General features: G+C 41.7%; 2 protein-coding genes across 2 annotated transcripts in view; one reads left to right on the forward strand and one right to left on the reverse strand.

The window, feature by feature from the left end:
• SLC26A1 (solute carrier family 26 member 1) overlaps window positions 1–15,413 on the reverse strand; it is a gene marked incomplete at its 3' end in the record, with an annotated part of 30,171 nt that extends 14,758 nt beyond the window's left edge. The window contains exon 1 of the mRNA XM_080637706.1: window positions 15,356–15,413. The remainder of the gene's footprint in view (window positions 1–15,355) is intronic.
• IDUA (alpha-L-iduronidase) lies at window positions 8,571–20,080 on the forward strand (the record flags this gene model as incomplete). The annotated part of the gene is made up of 11 exons (XM_080637707.1): window positions 8,571–8,678; window positions 9,289–9,384; window positions 9,855–10,057; window positions 10,415–10,594; window positions 13,061–13,277; window positions 13,856–14,071; window positions 14,634–14,755; window positions 16,039–16,164; window positions 16,871–16,947; window positions 17,730–17,830; window positions 19,980–20,080. Exons 1-11 carry the CDS (start codon window positions 8,582–8,584, stop codon window positions 20,078–20,080), a joined length of 1,536 nt encoding a protein of 511 aa, XP_080493833.1. The 5' UTR covers window positions 8,571–8,581.
• Between the last annotated feature and the right edge of the window lie 1,897 nt (window positions 20,081–21,977).

Here is a 21,977-nt window from a genome sequence, read left to right on the forward strand (position 1 = left end):
AGTTTTACCTCCTTAATTGAAAGATGATTTGCCATATTTTATATTCAAGAGCCAAGAGCAGACACTGGAATGCCATTTAAAGGGCTGCTCTTTCCAGACTGGGTTACAGTGCTCATTTGGCAGTTCTGAAGTATTCAGAAACCACTCATCAAAAAATTCTGAAAGATTAAGAGCAAGACAGTGTATGACTTTGCCTTTTCATCATCGTAAGTTGTTAAGCATCAGTAAATTAGGAAATGAACTAGGTATCATTTAATGAAGACCACTTCTATTTTTCATTTTGCAAATAAGTGATATATTCAAGTTTAGACATACAGTGGACAGGCAAGGGCTGATAGAGAAAGACACACCTGCAAATACATCTGCCATGCATATAGATCCAGGAGCAGCTGTACTTGGTCAAACACCATGTGCTAGCTGTACTTTCGACATTAATGAAGTACATCAGCTGAGAAATCTAGCTGCAAATCTTTGCATAATTTTTCATTTCTTAGACTGTTTGTTAGTTGCCCTTTTGCATGCTTTTCAACACAGATCTCACCAAATAGAAACAAGTTTTGAGAACTGTAAGTTGGAAAAAGTTAAACACCTGATAGAAGTACCACACTGTGTATTAATGCTGAATTTCAGGTGCAATTGCGGCATCTGAGTGGTGACTGTGAGCAGCCTGAGAGCTTGCAAGAGGTACAAAGAAGACTAAGTAGAACATTGTTGAATTTGGTTCTTGTGTTGGCATCACGGAGGACAATCACTCCAACTCCTTATTGTGATATTGCACAACAGTAATTAAGCTGGGTCCTGTGCTATAGTTGGATTCACAGAATTTGGACGACTATTTCTGCATACAGCTAAAAGGCAAGAGAATAGAAGGAGCATAAACAGAAAAATAAAGACGTGAAAATGGAGGCGTGACAATAGCAGGGCTATGAAATAAAACCAGTAAGTTAGATATGTACCATTGAGACTTGTTACTGAAGACGCAGTATTAGGCTGAGTGCTTGAATTAGAATGCTGGATACATACAGAGAACAGTTTTGCAGCTGTTTGGAAAGAAAAGTTCAGTGACAGCTTTCCCAGGCAGTGCCAAAAGGAGTTACGTGCTTGAAGTAAGCTAGTTTTAGCACTTGATCATAATTTCTCTTCCTTGAGCATCTGAAAAGTCACCCTTTAAAATTTGTTATTGATTTAGTCTTCCTGTCCCCTCTTGCCAAAACTTTTGCTTATATATGATATCATTTGGAGTTCCATTGTCAAGGACAGCATAAAAACACAATGACATTTTTCTTGTAGCCATGTGTTAAACAGGAGGAAATCACTACCATATATCAAACTCCCATCAGAAATGAAGGTATCCTGTCTCAGCCCCGCTCATATATGGTGAGTGAGCCTACCTTTCAGTCACTGACTGAGCCTTTGAATTTGTAGTGATGAATCAGTTGAAAGCATTTTCTGTTACAAAATTCACCTTATCATTATTTGATTACTTCCCTTCCTGAATTAATGTTCACACAACAGGTCTCAACAAGGGATCACAACAAGATCTCACAACAGTCTAAATTATCCATGCCTAGATGATCTGATCATATATATTTGCATGTCTGGAGAGGCTAGATACTAAAATGCCTGATGCCTTTTCCTAAATCACTATGCTTTCTTTGCTTGTTTACCGTTTTACACCTTGAATTTGTTTTAAAAGGGGAAAGTGGGGGGGGAAGAGTCGCAACAGTCTTAACAATATTTTCCTAGCAAGCTAACTCACCTCGTCACAGGAAGCTGTTGATGCTTTGTCTGCCTCTCTCTCTCTTCCCTTCACACACAGCATGCTCATTGCTGAGAGTAGGACTGAGGCTGTGCTCACAAAAGCAGGCTGAGTAAGAAATGGAAAATCATAGGCCGTGATTAGCATCAGCTTGAAGGCATTCATTGTTTGCTTGCACTTCTCTGCATGTGAGTTTTAGCCAGATCACAGCAAGGATTTTGTGTGTTGCTTTGAAAGGTAAAGGTCAAATGACGCCAATTTCAAAGAGGAGAGAAGCTAATTAAGATGCTGTATAAATCAAAGTCAATTCTATTTTTATGTATTTAAAAAAATAAAAAGATTCAGCTGAATGCGCAGTCTCCTGGCTGGCTTGTAGAAGAGGCAGTGATTTCCAATAAATCACAGATTATGTATTTTGCATTTTTGAAGCCAGTTTTTTCGTAAACCACAAGATTCGTACCCATCCTTCCTTTTGCGCATGTTTCACGCCAGTTGATTGTGTGGATGGATTAACTATGACAAGCTCTGACATCAGCAAGGGCTGGCTGCTGCCTGGCTGTGTGGTTTTGTAATGCGTCCTGCCATTACTGCTGGGCAGACTCATTCACGCTATAGGGTGAGTGAATTATGCATCGTATGGGCACAGCATGGACTGAAGTCTTCAGCATTGTGCTTCTGTGCAGAAGCTGTGCCATAATTATAGAGCAAGCAGATTTTTAGCTTACATGGATGGTATAGCTGAGAGGCAAATGGAAAAGAGTATTAATAGTAACAAATAAGCCTGGAAGTGGTAAAATATGCCAGTTCTTTAGCATGGGTGCAGTAGTTTGGCCTTGCAGCTTTGAAAAAGCTTCTGGATGAGGTTTTTGGTCTGCAAAGCATGTGGAAAAGCACAGGCTGTGTTTTGCCTAGGGACTGACAGAGAGGAAGAATCAGTGTTCATGAACCTGCAAAAGTTAAAGTGATTGTAGTTGTTTTGGGATATGGCGATTTCATGGAAGGGAGCAGATTTACCCTATCTGAGTGATCATAGAAAGCAAGAGCAAGTGCAGCAAGAACATGATAGGAGCAGCTCTGATGTGAATGAGTTCTGTATTGTCAGTTTCCACTAAATTCAGAAGGGGGAAGTGTTGTTTATTAATAACCCAGGAGCCTGCTGATTTCATAGTTATCATTAATGATCTTGTGCTTAAACCTGAAGTACCAATGTAGGGGGTTTTTGGTTGACGTTGGAGAAACCTGGAGCAGTAGCTGCTGAGAAAGTAGCCTCTGGAAAGGTGAATGCTAATGAGGGCTATTCTGCCCTTCTTATACTCTGAGGCATTATTTCCATAGTGCTTACAGTCCTTAGGACCTGCTTGTAAGGTCCCGAAGTTTTTAAGTACTCAGCAGAACAGGAAACTTATGCAGACGGTGGTTTTGGAGCAAACAAGGTCCTTGTAACAGCCTGAACTTTAAACTGGCTTAATTTCATCCTCATAACTGCAAGAGTAAGTAAAAAACAAGGAGGCAGGATCCTTTTGTGTTGTAAGAGACGCTTGGAGGCCAACAAGTTGCCCTCTTGGAAAAGATAAACTTGCTGACATATCCTATCCAGAGCTTTTGACCTTCATCTTGAAAATGCTGTGCTCACAGCTTGTGTGCTTCGTTGTCACTTCAACACCCTGCTCTTCTGGCTAAAGAAATAAAACAGTTACTTCTGAATACAGTTCCTTCTGGAGGACCTGGTAGCATGAATTTGAACTGGTATAGTCTGTCGGTGTTTGTTCTTACATCTTTCCAGTGAATATCTTGGCCTTGGACACTGAGCTCCTCTCCAGGTTAGATGCGCATTTGTGTCTGTTCTGGAGTTTTATGATCCCTAAAATGGCATTATGGACTCTAGAAAGACAGTGAGCAGTTCCTTGGGACTGTATCTAAGAGTGCTTCTGATAGCAGTCACCTACTGCAACAACTGTTTACTCTTGATTTACTCTTGAGAGGGGGAATTTAATTATCATGCATACTTATATTCATCAGAATAACAGTGTCAGTGTTACCACTGATCTGTGTTGTGGCACTGTGGCCAAGGGAGCGTATGTTTGCAGAAACTGCAGCTGATGGTCTGGCACGTAGCTAAGCATCTCTGTCAAATGGATAGTGGTACCTAATACCATTATCTCAGCAGACACCAGAGCAGGGTAGTATCTTAGACTACACTTTTACTTCTGTCTAAGACTGTACAAAGAAAACTTCCCATGGAGCAGGGTCATTTTTAGGTGACTCCCTCATGGAGTGCACCTTTCAAGTCTTAAGTAGGCCAATACCCTGCTGAAAAAATGTTGTTCACTTTTAAAGTGTCATTTGAACCTCTCCTCTGCCCACACTTTCAGCCTATTTCTTGGCTGCATTTGCACTAGGGGAGCAATCTTTCCCAGCGGTGAGCTCTGCTGCCTTGGGGGTGGTGTTAGCCAGACAGTATGGCCAATCTACCAGAAGAGAGACTGTTCTCAGACACTGGTGACAGCAAGCTTCTGATGTGCATGGTAACTGTCTACCAGAAATGCAAAGGGAGGCCATGCTAGCTGAGTCAGAATGTCAGGATGAGAAATTTTGTTCAGTACATTACAATAAGGTTTGATGAACTGAAATTGAAGTGTAATCAGAGATTCAGTACTTCACTGAAGATTACCCAGAATGGATAATAATGGATACTTCCTGTCTCTGTTTTTCTTACTCTCTTCTCTGTAGATATTTGGTCAAATGTGTGTGCGTGCTCTCCAGGATGTGCAACTATATTCCTGGATAAGATCAACCCAGGGCAGAAGGAAAGCAGATTCTGGGAACAGGAAGAAAGCTGTAGCTGTAGGCTAAGGAACAATGCAAGACAGGTGTGCCAACTGGATCACATCTGGCTGTGATGCAGGGGGATGACAGCCAAAACTACTTTATCCCTGCCCTCCCAAAAGATCAAGTTTGTGAATGGGAGTAGGCTGAAAGTGGCATGGATAAGTACAGCATGACTGTCTTAGAGCACTTTGGCGAGCTATCCACTAGCTGCCTATGTACCTGAAAAGAATTTCCCTCCATAATGGAAAAATCTTACTCCAGTAAAGGGAAATTGTTCAAAGCTGTTAACATGAACATGTAACCTTTGAGTCAGCAAAGGATGCCCATGAAGCAAGCCTTTCCAAGGAAGACAGCAACAAGATTTTGTGACGGTCAGTGGATTCCCTTGCATACTCATCACTGCTCTTCATGTTCACAGCACAGTTGTTGATCTCAAGAGACAGCACGTAAAAATGGGTCTGGAACTGAGATGACCATGACAAAGGCTGGAAAAACACCTCACCAGCAGGCAGCAGTCTCTGGAGTATAGCAGGCTCAGGCCTGGGGCATATAAGAGCATTGATGCCACAATGCCAGTAAACGTGCTTTAGTGTAACTGCTTGGTATGACTGAAGATGGGAAAGACGTTTTCTGGCAAGTCTTCCAGAAAAAGGCCAGGTGAGGAACATTTGAAAACCAAGCACAGACAGGACAGCGATTGCTGCTCCACATCAGAAATACCCAACAGCAGATAATGAGCAGTCCCAGTCTGACAAGTACTCAAATGGATGGCAAGGACCTAGCCTTCTGCCTGTTCAAAAATTAAGACAGTGGTGTCTAGAAACCAAGACTTAAGGGCAGAGAGATCACAAGAGAAGCAGTCAAAAAAAAACCAATGTAGAAGGCTGTAAATATCTGTGAGCTTGCTAGCAGGAGCCCTATCGTAAATACACAGTGCTGCACCAGGTGTTCAAAGCTGTTTTGAACAACTTTGACAATGTCAAGTGGATTTATCCTGGGTCAGGGTAAATCTGCCTGTAAGAGTTTTGATCTAATCTTAATATGGGACCTTAAGTGTACATACATGAGATAGAAAGCCTATTTACCTGTCTATTTTCATGCAGTACTGCATAGACCTTCGACTGGACTTGAAAAAGACTTGTTGATTTGCTATTACCTAAATGGTTATTAAGGTTTTACAAGACAGTAGAGTTAATCATTCTTATGCTCCCTGACTGTAAGTGTGCATGTAAGCAAATATTTCAGTAGAACAAAGGGTACAACTGGAAATAGTTAATGGATCTGAGGGAGCAGAGCTACCTTTTGCAACAAAATATTTGTCTTTGAACTTTGGAATAGGACTGTCAGGATTTTTTTGTTTGTTTTTATAGCCTCTGTCTCAGCCAGAAACCCCCCTTAGTTCCGGATGTCCATTGTTGAGTTCAAGACTTAACCTTTGAAATGATCTTGTGGATACTAAAGTAAATATCTTTCGGCTACTTTCTTCTTTCAGAATTGCACCATTTGATCTGGCAGGAATTGTTAAGTCCGTCAGTGGCTGCAGACATGGCAATTCTGTCATGGTGGTAGGACACAGAGAAAACCTAACTTCAGGTCTTTGGTGAAAGAGTATGACCATGCTGCAGCCAAGATTATGTGCTTGGCTGCATCACAGATGGAGCTGGTACAGTGGATATAACTTACACTTACATTTGTTTTGCCTGTCAAGTTTTCCTCTTCTAGGTCATAGTCAGAGATGTTGATGGCACTTAATTCTCTTCAGGTTGCACAGTTCCCATCTTTATTCCTAGGCAATTCTGTCAGCTTCTTAATTCTCTAAGAACTTCAGACTTGCTTTTACAATTCACTGGAACCCTTTTGGCAAGAAAGCACAGAGGAAAAGCCTCAATCTAAGAGGCTCAGAAGTGCATGGGAGAGGACAGAAAGAAAGAAGTTGTGAATCACAGCAGAGCCCAGTATTAATGAAGAGATCTGCTAACTGCCGCATTCTCACTTGTTATCCCATGTGCCCAGCATGCCTTGCTAGCACTGATCAGTTACAGGAACTGTAAGTGATTGTCTCCTACCCTTCCATCATATCTAGGACATTGCATTTGCTTTCCACCCAAGCAGAGGCAAGGTGCCTAGGAAGAAGGGGGCAAAACAACAAAGCAGATCCCAGGCTACACTGTAACAGAGAAATTAGGCGTATACTCTGGCAAGGCTGGCAAGACCCTAACCAGCTCTCCCATACGACCAGGGCTGGACTGACCCCAAGAGTGCTTACAAAGCCTTTTGCTCAAGGCATACTGAGGTCAGAGTTTGGGTGTCAGGCCAAAAATTAGTAAGTCACACTACCAGAATATTGCCAACAGAAGTTCATGTTTAATTCCTGTTAGGCACTTCATACTGGCAAAAATTCTCCTGCCCTGGCAGATTTCTGTTAAACCAGGTCACAAGTTCAGAGGTTATGGGAAATCATAAACCAGCCCACATAGTACATTATATTTGTTTTCACTGGATAGAGGCAAGAAAATCATTTCATGAATTTAAAGCATATCTTCAAAGGTATCACAGAAAAATTGCAAATGGCAGTTTTCATCCCCTGCCAGATTTTACTACCATTGCTCCTGCAAGATTCACTGACACAAAGGGATGCATCACTGGGCTACTCCTAAGTCTTTGAACACATGTATTCAAAGCTAGATAACAGGATGGCAGCCTGAGATCCTGGGAGTACAGTGTTAGCAAATGCTAATAGTGAAGTAAAAGCTACAGACATTGTGTGCATAAAATCAGCATTCTTTGAAAGATAACAAATCCATACAGGTAGACCTAAATCCATAAGGAACGTTCCTAAAACAAGCTGTCATGTATTGCAAATTAAGAAAACATTAAGAAAGACTGCATATGAGACAATATGGAAACAGCTGGCCTAACAATAGGCAATCAAATGGAAACTGAAAAACAGCCAAGGGTAAATTGTCTGGGTAAATTTCACTTCCACAGAGTTAAAAACCTTAATATCATATTAATTTCATGTTAAAACCTCAAAATTGAGCAAGGAAGCTCATTATATTGCTTCTGTTGCTGCTGCTGGAATAGGTAAAGGGCATGAATTATGCAAGAAGCATAACTTGCTTGTGATCACTTTAGAGGAAGAAAGTTCGTATGCAATTCCAAGAACTTTAGTTACCTGTAAATTTTGAGAGCCAAAAGGCAGCAGCCATCTGACCCCTCATCTGCAATCAAGTGCCACTTTTGCTGTAATATTTACATTTTTACTTTTTGTTACTGGTATTCTTTAGAGTCATGAATGGAAAACTTCACTACAATTTTACTGCTTTGGATAACCTTATGGATCGCCTGTGGGAATATAAGCTGATTCCAGGTAAGGACAGCTCCATACATTCACAGCTTGTCACATTTGTTTGTCCATATTGTGCAATCATCAGAAGATTAGTGGAGAGCTTTGCCAAAGCTGATTTTGATAAAAATTCATTCTTTTCCTACTTGACTTTACCTCATGGCTGTGTAAATGTAAACAGTGTGAGCAAAATACTATTACAGAAATTAAGACAACACGAATGGTTTTACATTGCTTTCCACAAGTTTGAGATGTATGAATTGAGAAGTGAGATCTCTTGAAGAGGAGAAAGCTTTGGACACATTAACATGTACGTAAAAGAGCCAGAGAAGCAGATACTCAAATAACAGCTTCCCTTGAATTTCTGCAAACATCCACTATTCAAATTTCTCTCTGAGCCCTGAATTTATGATGTTAAGTATTAGTATTGATTATATAGCTATTGACAAGTAACAAGGATGTACAATCTCAAATCTGAAATATTCTTGGTGGAGACATGTAGAAACAGGAAAGAAAGCCCATTTAATGACGTTTCTTCATTAACAAGTTTGTTTCAAATAATGCAATAACCCCTTCATTAAGCAAAAGGAGATGGCATTCACAAAAAAAAGGACACCAACCTTCTGTCTTTTTTAGGATTTGAACTGATGGGGAATCCATCAGGATATTTTTTAGATTTTGAAGATAAAGAACAGGTAATAAGATGGAGAAACTTAATTACACTTCTGGCCAGCAGATACATAGGTAAGTTAAGAAAAAAAAAAAAAAAACGAAGAAGAAAAAAGACCCAAAAGACCTGTTATTTATTCTGTTGTAATCCGTTCTAACTAGCTCAAAAGGTTCTGTGTATTGTGATTGATTTTAAGATCATGGATTTCAGCACAGAACAGGAGACAATGGGATAAAACCCCGTTTTTTTGATGACCCATGACCAGCTGCCTAAATGAGTAGTATGTTCTGGGTAGCACATTGACCTGCCTCTGATGACTTTTAACTTCATTATGTTGTTGTGGTTGCAAACCACCAGCTTGTGCTAGGACATGGTAACCTGAATAATTCCCACATGGCAGCGTCAACTTTCTATAATGAGTCAGAAGCCTCAATTTGAATTCAGGCTACGCACCTTTCATCTTTTTCAAATATTGCTGCATTTCGTTGAAAATGAGAGGTCATTTTGAAACTGCCAAAATCTCATTTCCCCCATTATTGAAAATAGGTAATTTTTATATCCTGTTGTTACTGTGGGTGCTGAACCTCACCTGCAACCCTAATGAATAAGATTGTCTGGATCAGTGACTAATTAATAGGATTGTCTGAATATGCAGCTCACTGATAAATGAGGTCTCTCCTACAGATAGGTATGGATTGGAGCATGTTGCTAAATGGAATTTTGAAACATGGAATGAACCAGACCATCATGACTTTGACAATGTGTCTATGACAGTGAAAGGTAAGCATGTTTTGGAGCACTTAACTGGTGTAGTGAAATGAAACAGGTTTGTGGGTTGGGTGAAAAGGTGACAGTGAGAAAGAGGAGATACTGGCAAAGAAATAAGGTAGACAGGAGAGAGAAGGAATCTGAAAGTCTGTTTGGCTGACTATACTTTGTTTCCTGCTTGGACATCAGTGTAAATACAGGGATAGCAGAACAGGGAAAGCAGAACAGGAACTACATGAAAACACAGTTTGTTATTTGTATATAAGGTAAGGTTATTGGGGGTAAGGAGGTAGAGTATGCATCTGTTCATGAATGCAGCTGAGGTTTCAGTATCTTTTCATGTTGTCAGTTCCTAGGAAAGAGTAGCCCTAGTTTATGAGGTTCTGCCAATAAATGCAATAATAATTATACCATTTGTTATTTTAGATCAAGAATTTAATTTGAGTTACCATCTCTGATATATGCATTTGCTTGGACTTTAGGGTTTCTCAACTATTATGATGCTTGCTCAGAAGGATTAAGAGCAGCCAGTCCTCTACTAAAATTTGGAGGGCCTGGGGATTCTTTCCACCCCTTACCCAAGTCACCCATATGCTGGAGTCTTCTGTGTCATTGCTACAATGGAACTAACTTCTTCACAGGGCAGACTGGTGTAAGGCTGGACTACATCTCTCTCCATAAGAAGGTCAGTCCAAGATTTCAGCTTAAGGCTATTTTTTTTCATCAATTCAATCCAAGTTACATTTTATTCTTATTTATTAAGTGGATTTCTAGATGAGTGTGCAGCATAAAGCAGGAAGCATGGCTACCTATTCTAATGAATCTCTGAAGATACTCAGCTGAGAATTTGCTATTGCTTAGTTCCCAGAGGGAGATAATCTCCTCGACCTCTTTTCCACTTTATATGGAAACAGCACGTGCTGTAGTGGATTAGGTAAAAATGCTAACAGCTTCTCAGGGACTCCAGGAGCATATTTTCAGAATATGTTTATATCTGTGTGTTCAGTCACTTTCACTAAGCAGGTATGAAATATTGTTGCAGGGAGGTGGGAGTTCTCTCTACATCTTGCAACAAGAAGTGGAAGCAGTTGAACAAATTCAGAAGTTGTTTCCAAATTTTGCTTCTGTTGCCATATACAATGATGAAGCAGATCCAATGGTTGGGTGGTCCATTCCGCAACTGTGGCGAGCTGATGTGACCTATGCAGCTATGGTTGTAAAGGTAACTCACTTCATTGACAGTCTTGTGCGGTCTCCTGGTGCATTAATGCAGTTGCAAAAACAAACTTATAGTCAATTTTTAAGCAGCTTCTCAGAATAACAGATTCAATAAAAAGAGAGCTCCCTGTTGATACAGCTGCTATTTCCCTGAATAGTCTGGTATCAGTAGCTTTATTTAGCTTGTGTTAGTTTTTTTCATCTTCCGTTTAAAAAACAAACAGGCAACCCCCCTGGCAACTAAGAACTAGCCTTCTATGTGCTGGAGAATGTCTCAGATACTGTGCTGCCATCCAGCGGGACCTGGACAGGCTGGAGAGTTGGGCAGGGAGTAACTTGATGAAATATAACAAGGGAAAGTGTAGAGTCCTGCATCTGGGCAGGAACAACCCCAGCTTCCAATATAGGTTGGGGAACGACCTGTTAGAGAGTAGTGTAGGAGAGAGGGACCTGGGGGTCCTAGTGGACGGCAGGATGACCATGAGCCAACACTGTGCCCTTGTGGCCAAGAAGGCCAATGGCATCCTGGGGTGTATTAGAAGGGGGGTGGTCAGTAGGTCGAGAGAGGTCCTCCTTCCCCTCTACTCTGCCCTGGTGAGACCGCATCTGGAATATTGTGTCCAGTTCTGGGCCCCTCAGTTCAAGAAGGACAGGGACCTGCTGGAGAGAGTCCAGCGCAGGGCAACTGAGATGATTAAGGGAGTGGAGCATCTCCCTTATGAGGAAAGGCTGAGGGAGCTGGGTCTCTATAGTTTGGAGAAGAGAAGACTGAAGGGTGACCTTATTAGTGTATATAAATATATAAAGGGGGAGTGTCACGAGGATGGAGCCAGGCTCTTCTCAGTGGCAAACAATGATAGGACAAGGGGTAATGGGTACAAACTGGAACACAAGAGGTTCCACTTAAACTTGAGAAGAAACTTCTTCTCACTGAGGGTGACGGAACACGGGAACAGGCTGCCCAAGGGGGTTGTGGAGTCTCCTTCTTTGGAGACATTCAAAACCCGCCTGGACACATTCCTGTGTAACTATATCTAGGTATTCCTGCTCCAGCAGGGGGATTGGACTAGATGATCTTTTGAGGTCCCTTCCAATCTCTGACATACTGTGATACTGTGATACTTTATGCTGTCTCCCAGTCAGATCCACCTGATAAGACTATACCCACATATCCTTTCTCCATGTAATACTACTGATATCATCTCACTACCACTAGCTTTCACTTATGTGAGACAATATTTCCCAGTTCCTTCATAAGTTTATCTCATCAAGAGAGTTATAATTAAGAAGTCCCTTTAACTCTCAGTTTAAGCCCATTCTCTGGTTTTTTACAATATCTGTACAGATGAATAATTATTAATTACTGCTAGTAATGACTGCTGCTGATCAGAAAAGCAAAAGAAGAAAAGAATGCTCAGTACTCCTGCCCCTCCAGGCATAGTAGCCTGGCCCCTGAGGAAGCACAGCTCTCGGTCCTCCATAGCAGTAGTTCCCACTGAAAGCCTGTTGCTCTGTGAGCCACTACCTTATGCAGCACCTGGAGTCTAAGTGCTCCTGTGCAAAGTAGTAATTCTGAAACCTGGGAGCATGTATGTCACCCAGAAACAAGATAAATCTTATTAGCTGCTCTGATGGAGACAAAGGCTCCTAGCTCCTTTAGGCTTCATACAGAAGCAGTCTTCTCCAAAGCAACAATTCAATGACTGCATTGCAGAGAGTTTGAGAGTGCAAATATGAGTGTTTGTAATGGCATGGTGATATGAAGAGAGAAAAAAAAAAGAGACATATCCAGCAGTAAATTAATACTTGGGTGGATGGGAGCTGGAGGCCTCTGTTCCTTCAGGAACACAATTATGAGACTTTTTCAGCCTTCAGCTGTCAGCCTTCTGAAGTTCTGTTTGGTTCGTATAGGCACAATCTGGTAAACAAAGCTTGGCAGGTCTGACATTTTGCAGGAAGGCAGCACAACAACCAGTGAAATACTGGAAGAACTAATTCCATGTTAGCACCAAGTGAGTAAAATGACTCATTGAGGAACAGAATACAGGACAGCTCCCAGACACTTGTGTAATGGGTACAAAGTAATTCCAGAATTGGAAAACCATTTAGATTTAATTCAGGTGGTAAATCCTGATTATTGATTTAATATTCAAGACACAAAAGCATCATTTGTAGTGTAGTAGCCAAGAAAATATGATCTATGCAGAGTATTAGTAATAGTTACTTAACAGACTCTACCTGCAAAACTATGTGGATGCTTCAAATTTTCTAGTGATTGATCACCTAAAAAATAGTTTCCCCAAGAGTTGTAATGAACATTTTAGTTCTTCAAACTTTTCTATATGGCAGACTGACAGCTCTTTTCACTATGCTGTAAAGATTAAAAAAAAAAAAATAATAAAAATACAGACATTGTGTGTTTGTTGGATTTTCCTCAGGGTGAAGTTCCATCTTCTCTATGACTTTGCAGGTAATCATCCAGCATCAAAACCTGCTCTTTTCCAAAGCCAACAACACCATCAACTACACACTGCTGAGTAATGATAATGCCTTCTTGAGCTACTACCCCCATTACTTCACACAGCGGACTCTGACAGCACGCTTTCAGATGAACAATACCGCACCACCTCATGTCCAGATGGTGCGGAAACCAGTGCTGACTGTCATGGGCTTGCTGGCACTGCTAGGTATAGTAACCACTGATTAAAATGCACGTATATAACCTCTTCTACCTAAAAGCTTCCTGCTTTAAGAGAGATTATTCCAGCCATCTCACCATTTGTAAAAGCAGGATTTCTCCTGCTCCCTGTTTGCCAGTCGTGTTATGAAAATGAAGCTTCATTTCCTCTGAGAAATTAATAGCTCAGCAGATTTACCTGACAGTTTGTTATCCGTTTTGTCTATACCCTCTGTATGCCAACCACTCCTTTTTTGTTGACTGGTACTTCCCCCTTGTCCCATCACATCAGACTGTAAATGTCTTTAAGAATTTCCCACAGCTGGAAGACCCAGGTCGCATACTAAACATAGACTCTAATTCACTGTTATATGCTTAGATACTGCTAGCTGAACTGCTAAGGGTAAGAAATTCTGTAGTATGCACATGATCGGCTGTTGTAAATAAGCCTGACTGAATGCTGTACCTGGTAAAATAAGCTAGAATATAGCTCAACCTATAGATCCCCATGTTTTGACCCTTCCTGTATCAGAAGCTGATACAGGACTGACTATCAGTGATGCTTAAGAGTTGTCACATTTTTTAAAGGAGAAAAACAGATTCTTGCAGAAGTGAAGAGCAGTGAAGGGGAAAGCACTGAAAACAGCACAATTGGTGTCCTGGCATCTGTGCACAACCCAAATGAGATGCAACCCTCGGACAGTTGGCAAGCTACTGTATTGATGTATTCAAGTGAGGATAACAGGACTTCATCCAACATCAGCACTGTCACAGTGAATGGCACCCACTTTCCCAAACTTAGAGGTAAACAAACATCATGTAGGCAACTCACATAATTGATCTTAAGGACAGAACATCAGCTGAAATACTTCTGTTGAGTGAAACTCTCTTTGCAAGAGTGAGTTTCATTTGCTAAATTTCACCTTTTCGGCACTCCCAGATTTTCTGAGATATGATGGTGTTCTTCTAGGAAAGGTTCTTTCCTAATGCTTGTGCTTTCACCCTATCCTTAGTGGCAGCTACAAATGCTACCTTTTTGGAAAGCTATTAATTTCAGTGTCTTTGGCTGGATATTGCCAACATGACCACATGATTACACAGTGACATACAACAAATATGTGCAGCAGATGTGTGAAAAATAAAAGGGTTTCAATTCTGGTTATGGAAGTAATAGCTTGAAATCTAAACTTGGCAAATTAATCATAGAATTTTGCAGGAGTGTGAGCCTGGTGACTTTCCAGTGGAAGCCAGGCTCTGAAGTTCTGAAATCACTTTTGAGAAGGTAGTCTTAAGCAACTTCTGCTAAATTTATTCTTGCTAATCCTTAAATCCAAGTAAACAGTTTATTCTTTTTATGTTCCTAAAGAGCTGGTGTATGTGACGTATTATCTGGATAACAACCAAACCAATCCCTACCTGAAGTGGAAAAAGCTAGGAAGCCCTGACTTCCCTTTCCCAGAACAGTTCCAGGAAATAAGAGATGCTGAGGTACAACCATGTGTTTGCTTGAAGTGTTGTATGGGTAAAATACTCGTGAATTGGTTAACTGCAGCTAAAGAGAACATGAAATCAGCTCATCATGATTTTGTTAGCCCACAATCATGTGCGTCTTACATACAAACGAAAATGCACTTGCAGTCACACAGAGAAACGTAGCTAGTACACGTTTATTTTATACAAGAGACTAAATGTAGATGACCAGCTTCTTTGCTATTGCCTAAAGTTAACTAAGGGGACAGAATTGCTCCAGATCAAGTTCTACCGTCTCTCTGGAACTTCAGTGAGCTTTGAGACTTTTTCTGTTCAACATCCCCAAATAAGTCATGTGACCCTGTGTATAATACAGAATGGCCAAATTGCTGCATTAGGGAGTTGAAATGGACCCCCTCAGGATCAGAAAACAAACAACTCCCAGTGGAAATTACCCAGTGCAAGGTCAGAAGACACTTGGCATCTCTTGAGGGCTGAAAGTGGGGCCTGCATTTTCCCCTTATCCTCTGGTTCTGAATGCACCCCAGAGAGGACTGAAGAGTAAGTCCTCTCTGAGGACTCCTCTCTACTGAGAAAAACCATGCCCAGATTACTTACCATATGTGAGAATATGTGAGCAGCCTGTCACTTTAGCTCCTTCTCCCAAGGTTCCCCTATGCATTCAGACCTATGGGTTAAAATAAGGAAAGCCAACTTTATCCCCTGAAGGGCCCACAGCCAGTAATTGTTTTCTGGGTTTGGTGTCCAGTACTATGTCTTCTTTTCCCAGTCACCATAACCTACTCTTGCTAAGGCCTGTGGGATACTATAGAAGCCATCAGCTCTTCCCTCCATGAGGCAGCAGCAGGGTTTTAGGTACTCTTGTCATCTGATGAAACCTCATTCTCACAGACCAGCTGAGTGGCTGTTGTAGCTAGCAATAGCTTTCACTGCACGCTGGGAATCCTTAGGAGAAAGACAGGGGTGTGGTTTGTAAAGACCACTAGCCTGAAATGTATCCATGGGAGGTTACTAAAAGTGACAGATCCTGGCTAAAGGGCATTTTTGATCAACCCAGTTTGTGAGGTGAACAAAGCCTTCATTTCCTGAAGAGCTGGAAAACAGGCAAGATAGAAAAGTCTCCCAGCCGGAGGAACTTTGATGGCTATAAGCTGGTTATCAGCACCAACTGTGTTGGAAATTTAGTCCCAAAGTAAACACACAGTCATTTCACACTGATTTAACAGTTGGCCTTTAGGTGCTGTAATGGATGATTACTCAACATTACTCTGGCTTCACAGGATCCAGTGGTAACAGGCCCATTCCCATTTCCTGAAGGTGGCATCCTGACACTGAAGCAAGACTTTCCCATTCCATCAGTCTTTGTTATCCATATCTGTGCAAGACCCAGATCTGTTCCTGATCAAGTATGTATTGTATTCTTCTGTCAGACTCACCAAATTAGAAAGTGATTCCTGCTTTAACTCACTAAGTAGAGCCAGACTAGCACCTAAGCCTATAATTTATTAAAAGTAGTAAAGTTCTTCTCTCCAAGGCATGATTCAGGATAAAGCACTACACAACAAGTGATAGGAGCCATCAGTGAGATAAATGCAAACTTATCCACAGTGGGAAAATCATAATGCAGTGCTGGAAAGTGCAGTATCTTTTTTAAAATCACATCGTGTGCTACCAAGCTTGACGGCAGCTCTCCAGTTAATAATCGCAGAATCATAGACTAGTTAGGGTTGGAAAGGACCTTAAGATCATCTAGTTTCAACCCCCCCTGCCATGGGCAGGGACACCTCACACTAAACCATGTCACCCAAGGCTCTGTCCAATTGATAACTAAACTTAAAATGGAATCATGGCTCGTTTAGATTAGACATCTGTATCTCCTTATTCAGTCCCACCCACATTCATAGTTGTGCCCAGAGCCTCTGAAGGTCTTCTGCAAGGTTGACAGGATGGAGACATAGGCTACAAAGCCATAAAGCCAGAAATTTTGGATTTGTCTCATGGTCTCAATTGAAAGAATCAAAGCAAATGGTTAGTAATGAAGGATAAACACAGAAATATGGCTTGGCTGACTGGTTTGTAAGTTTTCTTACATGGGCATGTGTCTTTGGACAGGTGACTGATGTCCGTTTGATCCCTCTCACAAAGGGGCAAGTCATTGTGTTTTGGGACGATGGCTGTGTAAATTCAAAGTAAGTAGCTTTTAAAATACAATGGGTATAACCAAGTTTCCAGCACATTACTCCCTAATTTGCCACCAGTCCTGTCATCAAATTCACAAACTGATTATTACTTGCTTCCCAAGATACTGCAGTGTATTTGCCTGACAAAGGGAATGGTAGGACCTACCTGCAGTAACTATGGAGAGCAGCCCTGACTGATTTGTGGTCTGGCCATGGGAATCTGCTTGTTGCTTACCAGCATCCAGTGGCATTTTTAGGGACTTGCCTTCAGCATAGCAGACAGGAAAATCCACAATGAAAGTTATATTAGCAGCAGGTGCCTAGGTGGGATTTTGACTGTCTCTGTAAGAAATTTTATCTGGAAGAGAAAACCTCCGCTTCCTTACTCCAGCAAGCTGTACAAGACTGGAAACCCTCTGTAGGTGAACTGTCAGAGGCAATCCCATGTACATCTAGACTCCCTCAATAAGCACTGACATAGCCCCTTTTCAAGCCAGTCTCCCTAGACTCTTCTGCCTTGACAACCCTGGTTTGAGAGTAAAAGATGCTTAACAGTTTGGAATGCTGCACGTACCCAGTATAGCAAGTCAGTCTGGATGTTATTCTGTGGTATGGTGGAGCATTGGTTCTTCCTAATACTACAAATTCATGGCATCCCGTATTTGGTAGGAATGATTCAACTGAATATTTCCTATTTTTGGCCTTCTTGTTGAAATAGGACTGAGATTAGGATTTGATTGCTCACCGCATTATCAGTGGTATTTACTGAGCTGTCTGGTTTTCTTTTCCAGATGTATAAAGACATTTGAAGTGGAGTTCTCACCAGATGGGAGAGCATACAAGCGGATTAATGCCAAAGACACAATATTCACTCTCTGGGTCTACAGTCCAGGTAAGGCAAGAATACTCATAGTATCTAACCTGTCACGTTAACAGTGCCACTTATGAGTGCATGAAACATCATCTAGTAACTACTAAAGGTATTCAGTTTGCTGGTTGCATACATTCCCATAACAAATAAGAGCACAACCCTTCCTTTAGGGCCACATTCTCAAGTGAAAGCCTTATTCTTTAGGACAAGCAATGATTGACAAGTAGTGGTCATGAGGACATTATTAGTTTGCCATGACTACTCATTGCTCATTGCCATGAGTAAATTCCTTGCCACGGAAACCAGTTGACCAGGTGCAGGCCTGGCAAGCTCTCTGAGAGGCAAAGCAGCACTTTTGTCTCTATTTGTAGCTGGTGATTGCTCCACATGACCAGACCTTGGTGTTGTGCTCTTACTAGTAGACTTACAGCAATGCATGTCTCCAGTCTGGGCTCAGTCCTACAGGTATGGATCTGAATTTGTACAATGCTTTTGCAGTAGGACAGCAGGAGCAAATTGTCTTGTTAACATTTGGTTTGTACTACTGCGTCTTGAGGTGTTAGACTGCCTAAGAATGCGTCATCAACACACAAATAAGTGGGAGGTCACATCCAGCTTTCATTAAGGGTTGGTTGTCTTGCATTTATAGTGTTCTGAGCTGCTCTAGGGGAAGGTTGCAATTCTACTCTTGTTGTGAGGGTCTGTCCTGTGACCAGCCCTGTTATAGCTTGGCAATCTTAAGCTGTTGGGTTCTCCCTTGTCAGAAGAGGAGAGTCCTCCTATAGAATGGTTCCTCCTGACTATCTGAACACTAAACAAAGGAGAGGCTCTTGTCTCCTCTCATTTCCTAGAGCTTTCTTTTTAGCCCTAACTACCTGCCTGTGTTTTAGAAGTTCCACTTTGTAGGGCATCAAGTTTCATCTTTGTCAACAGGCAAAGCTTCTTTCAGAGCCTATGGTCATTTCTCCTCAAGTACAGCCTGGATGCAATAGAAACGTACCCAGATGAAAAACGCTGAAAAAAAATAGCAATGTTCTCTTTGGGTATTTTTTTGGTGTTCTGTGGGGTTTTTTTTTGCAGATTAGACCACATTTGGCTATGTGACTCTTCCAACGAGTATTACTAATAAGCACTGATCAGAGCTGTGTAAAACACAGACAGACCTTGCCTCAGAGTTATACTAATAAAGAACAGTTCAGAGAGGTTTTTGCCAGAAGCATAAGCTCATCTTAGCTTGGAAAAGCTTAGCATCAGCAGTGGATGCATAGTAAGGTTCAGAGCTATTATCACAATGTAAAGGCTACACAGTTAAGCAAAGACCGTAGATCATGGCTAAGGCAAATCTCTGAAAAAAGAATTTGTTACTATCTAGTGCTGCACATGTGGGGAACCTGCCAGATTTAACTGTTTGTTTCAACAAACAACAACAAAAGAAAGACTGCTTGAAAAAGTCTCAGAAATCTCGTCTCAGCAGCATTTATTGCTGCATACTTAATTCTCACTTATTACTTCTGGCATTTGTTTAATAAAAACAAAAACAAAACCACACATAAAATTAAAGTGAATAGCTGAGAAAAAACATTTATATTACTTGTGAGGGTAAAGACTCTGCTAGCAAAGGCTGTGTTCTTCAAACTAGATCAAGGGTGAAAACCAGAAGAGACACAGAACATCAACTAACGCACCTTTGGAGCAAGTGGTGCTGCTTCCTGAGTTGAGCGGACGGGTTTCAGTCAGCCTGCATGCTTCTTGTGCTGCTGTTTGTTGATCCTGTCACCACATAACCTGTTCCAAAGACACAATTCAGGCAGAAAAGTCTCAGTCAGAAAAAAGGAAGTTAGTAGTTGTGGATTCAGAAGATGTCATAGCCTTCTTCAAAAACAACTGTTAGGACAGAAGTCCTGTAGCTGCACTTGCAAATACTAATGAGGAAAGATGAGGTTCTTGGTGCAACAAAGGAAAAGAGCCAGTACTTGGTCATGAAGAATTTGTAATAATTTTTAGTTAGACAGGCACAGACACATTCACATAGGATGCAAAACTTCTTTCATCGCTTCCCCAATCCATTCTGCAAACCTACATTGTATGGGAGTAGTGCCTGCTCCACATGCTGCAAGCACCACAGGTGTCAGCCTTGCACAGTGAACATTTCTAACCTTTCCATTTGCAGGAAGCTCAGTCTCCGGCTTTTACAGAGTACGTGCCATTGACTACTGGGGGAAGGCTGGCCTGTCTTCTCTTCCTGTAGAGTACATCGAAGCTTTCAAGTGACTCCGAAGAGGAATGCCTGGCTTGATGGCTGGGTGGTATATGCTCCCTGCAAACACCAACTCCCCAGAAAGATAAACTCCTCCCAGGGTGAGGAGGGAGTATCAAGACCCAGATGAAGCAAGTTAGGAATGCAAATTACAAGCAACTGCCCCTATTAACTATTCAGCGCTCAAAAGGCAGCGTTATCAAGCAACCACAACTGACAGTCCAGCTGGTACAATTGTATGAGGCTGCTATATGGCTGGGATTCAGTTTGATAACTATGAATTATCGGAATAAATATTTATTATTCGCTATTTCACACTAATAGCCACAAACTCCAGCAGGAGCAGGACCATCACTTTGCTGTGTGAAAATGGCAGCAAAAGCACAAGAAAGATCTGTCTGAGAGTGAAATGCCTGCCTCAGCTGCCAGGCTGTCTTGACATAGCAGTTTGATGGAAAAGTGCACAGCAACCGGACACATCCAGAACATGGAGTGAAGGATCCCTGCATCCCTGCCTATTAGTCATACCTGCTCCAGTGGGTTATTTCAGAGTATTTGCCATGTCTTCAGATGTATGAGGCTCTTCGTCCTCTCGCAGGGAGCTTTCCACTGAGCTCTCTCTGCATTTGCAGCTGTTATTTGGATACCAGGGCTGTTCCCTCACACTGGCATAGGAAGGGGCAGCAGCTCATCCTCAAAGGGGAAAAAGGCACAGGAAACTCTAGCCTCCAGACTTGCCTGTCTTTTCTGCTTTCTGCTTTTGCCCAACTTGCCTGTTTGCTCTGTAGCTGCCAGCCGCTACCTCTTTGTGGCGGAGGCTTTAACCCTTGAAAGCCTCTCCTTCTCTCCATTGCTGTCACCTAACATGGCCTTCTGCAGGCTTACAGCTAATGTCTGTCCCGAGCATGCATCTCTTCTCAAACTGTGAGTGACCTGAGGCTTAACTTTGGGCAGCCAAAAGCTGAAATGCTAGTCAGAGCTTTTGTGTTTCCATATTACAGGAGAGCACGCTCTTGGATGGAACAGGGCTGCTACTGACAACCCTTAGGAAATGAAACAAGAACACTTGGAGCACATGTGCTTTGCAAGGCATGTGCACAAGCATGTGATAGCCCCAGATCATGGGCTACAGAGCACCTCTGGCTGTCCTTGCGGCTGCCAAACACTTTATGTAACAGCAAAGTTCCCTGAAATTGCAAGGGTGTTTTTTTACTCTCTCCTTTCCACAACTGGCACAGTTTGAACTGCACCTTTAAAATGCTTGTAGAGGGAAGGATGATGCCAGTGAAAACAGTCAGAGTGTTTTCCATAAGAGGAGCAACTTTGTTGCACAAACAAATCCCCTACTGCTCTCTTTGCTGACATCAGCCACCTCACCAACATAACAAAGACTGCATATTTGGTGAAACATTCAGATCTCACACAAAAATAATAACTTTGCGCAGTAGGAGACAGCAGAACTACCTCAAATGGCCTCACACACAGAGCGCAGAAAAGAAACATATACAAAAAGTCAGTATATGTGAGATAAGGCTTTATATCCCCTTATTTCTGGTTACTTGTTCATGTGCTTATGCTGAAAGTTAGCCTTGAACGATTCATTTTGTCACAGAATTCAGATGAAATATTTCCTGCCTCACTGAAGTTTGAATGAGGAGCACTTGTAACATCCTAATCTGCCAGTTCATTGCCCATAAAGGCTTGTGCACAGCAGAAAAGGGCCATTGGAGCCTGCTTAATTGATAACTTTCTCAACTCTGAAAAAGTTATTGAGAAGTTCTATTTGGACAGAGATAGTAAAAATATATTTCAAAGTTATAATAACTGCCCCTAAGTGAAGAATCAGAATATGCAGTTAAATAAAATCCAGCAGTCAAGACATGCTTGTTTTATCAGTATGAAGTGAAAGCA

Source organism: Psittacula echo, assembly GCF_963264785.1.
Source record: "Psittacula echo genome assembly, chromosome: Z".
Lineage (NCBI taxonomy): Eukaryota > Metazoa > Chordata > Aves > Psittaciformes > Psittacidae > Psittacula > Psittacula echo.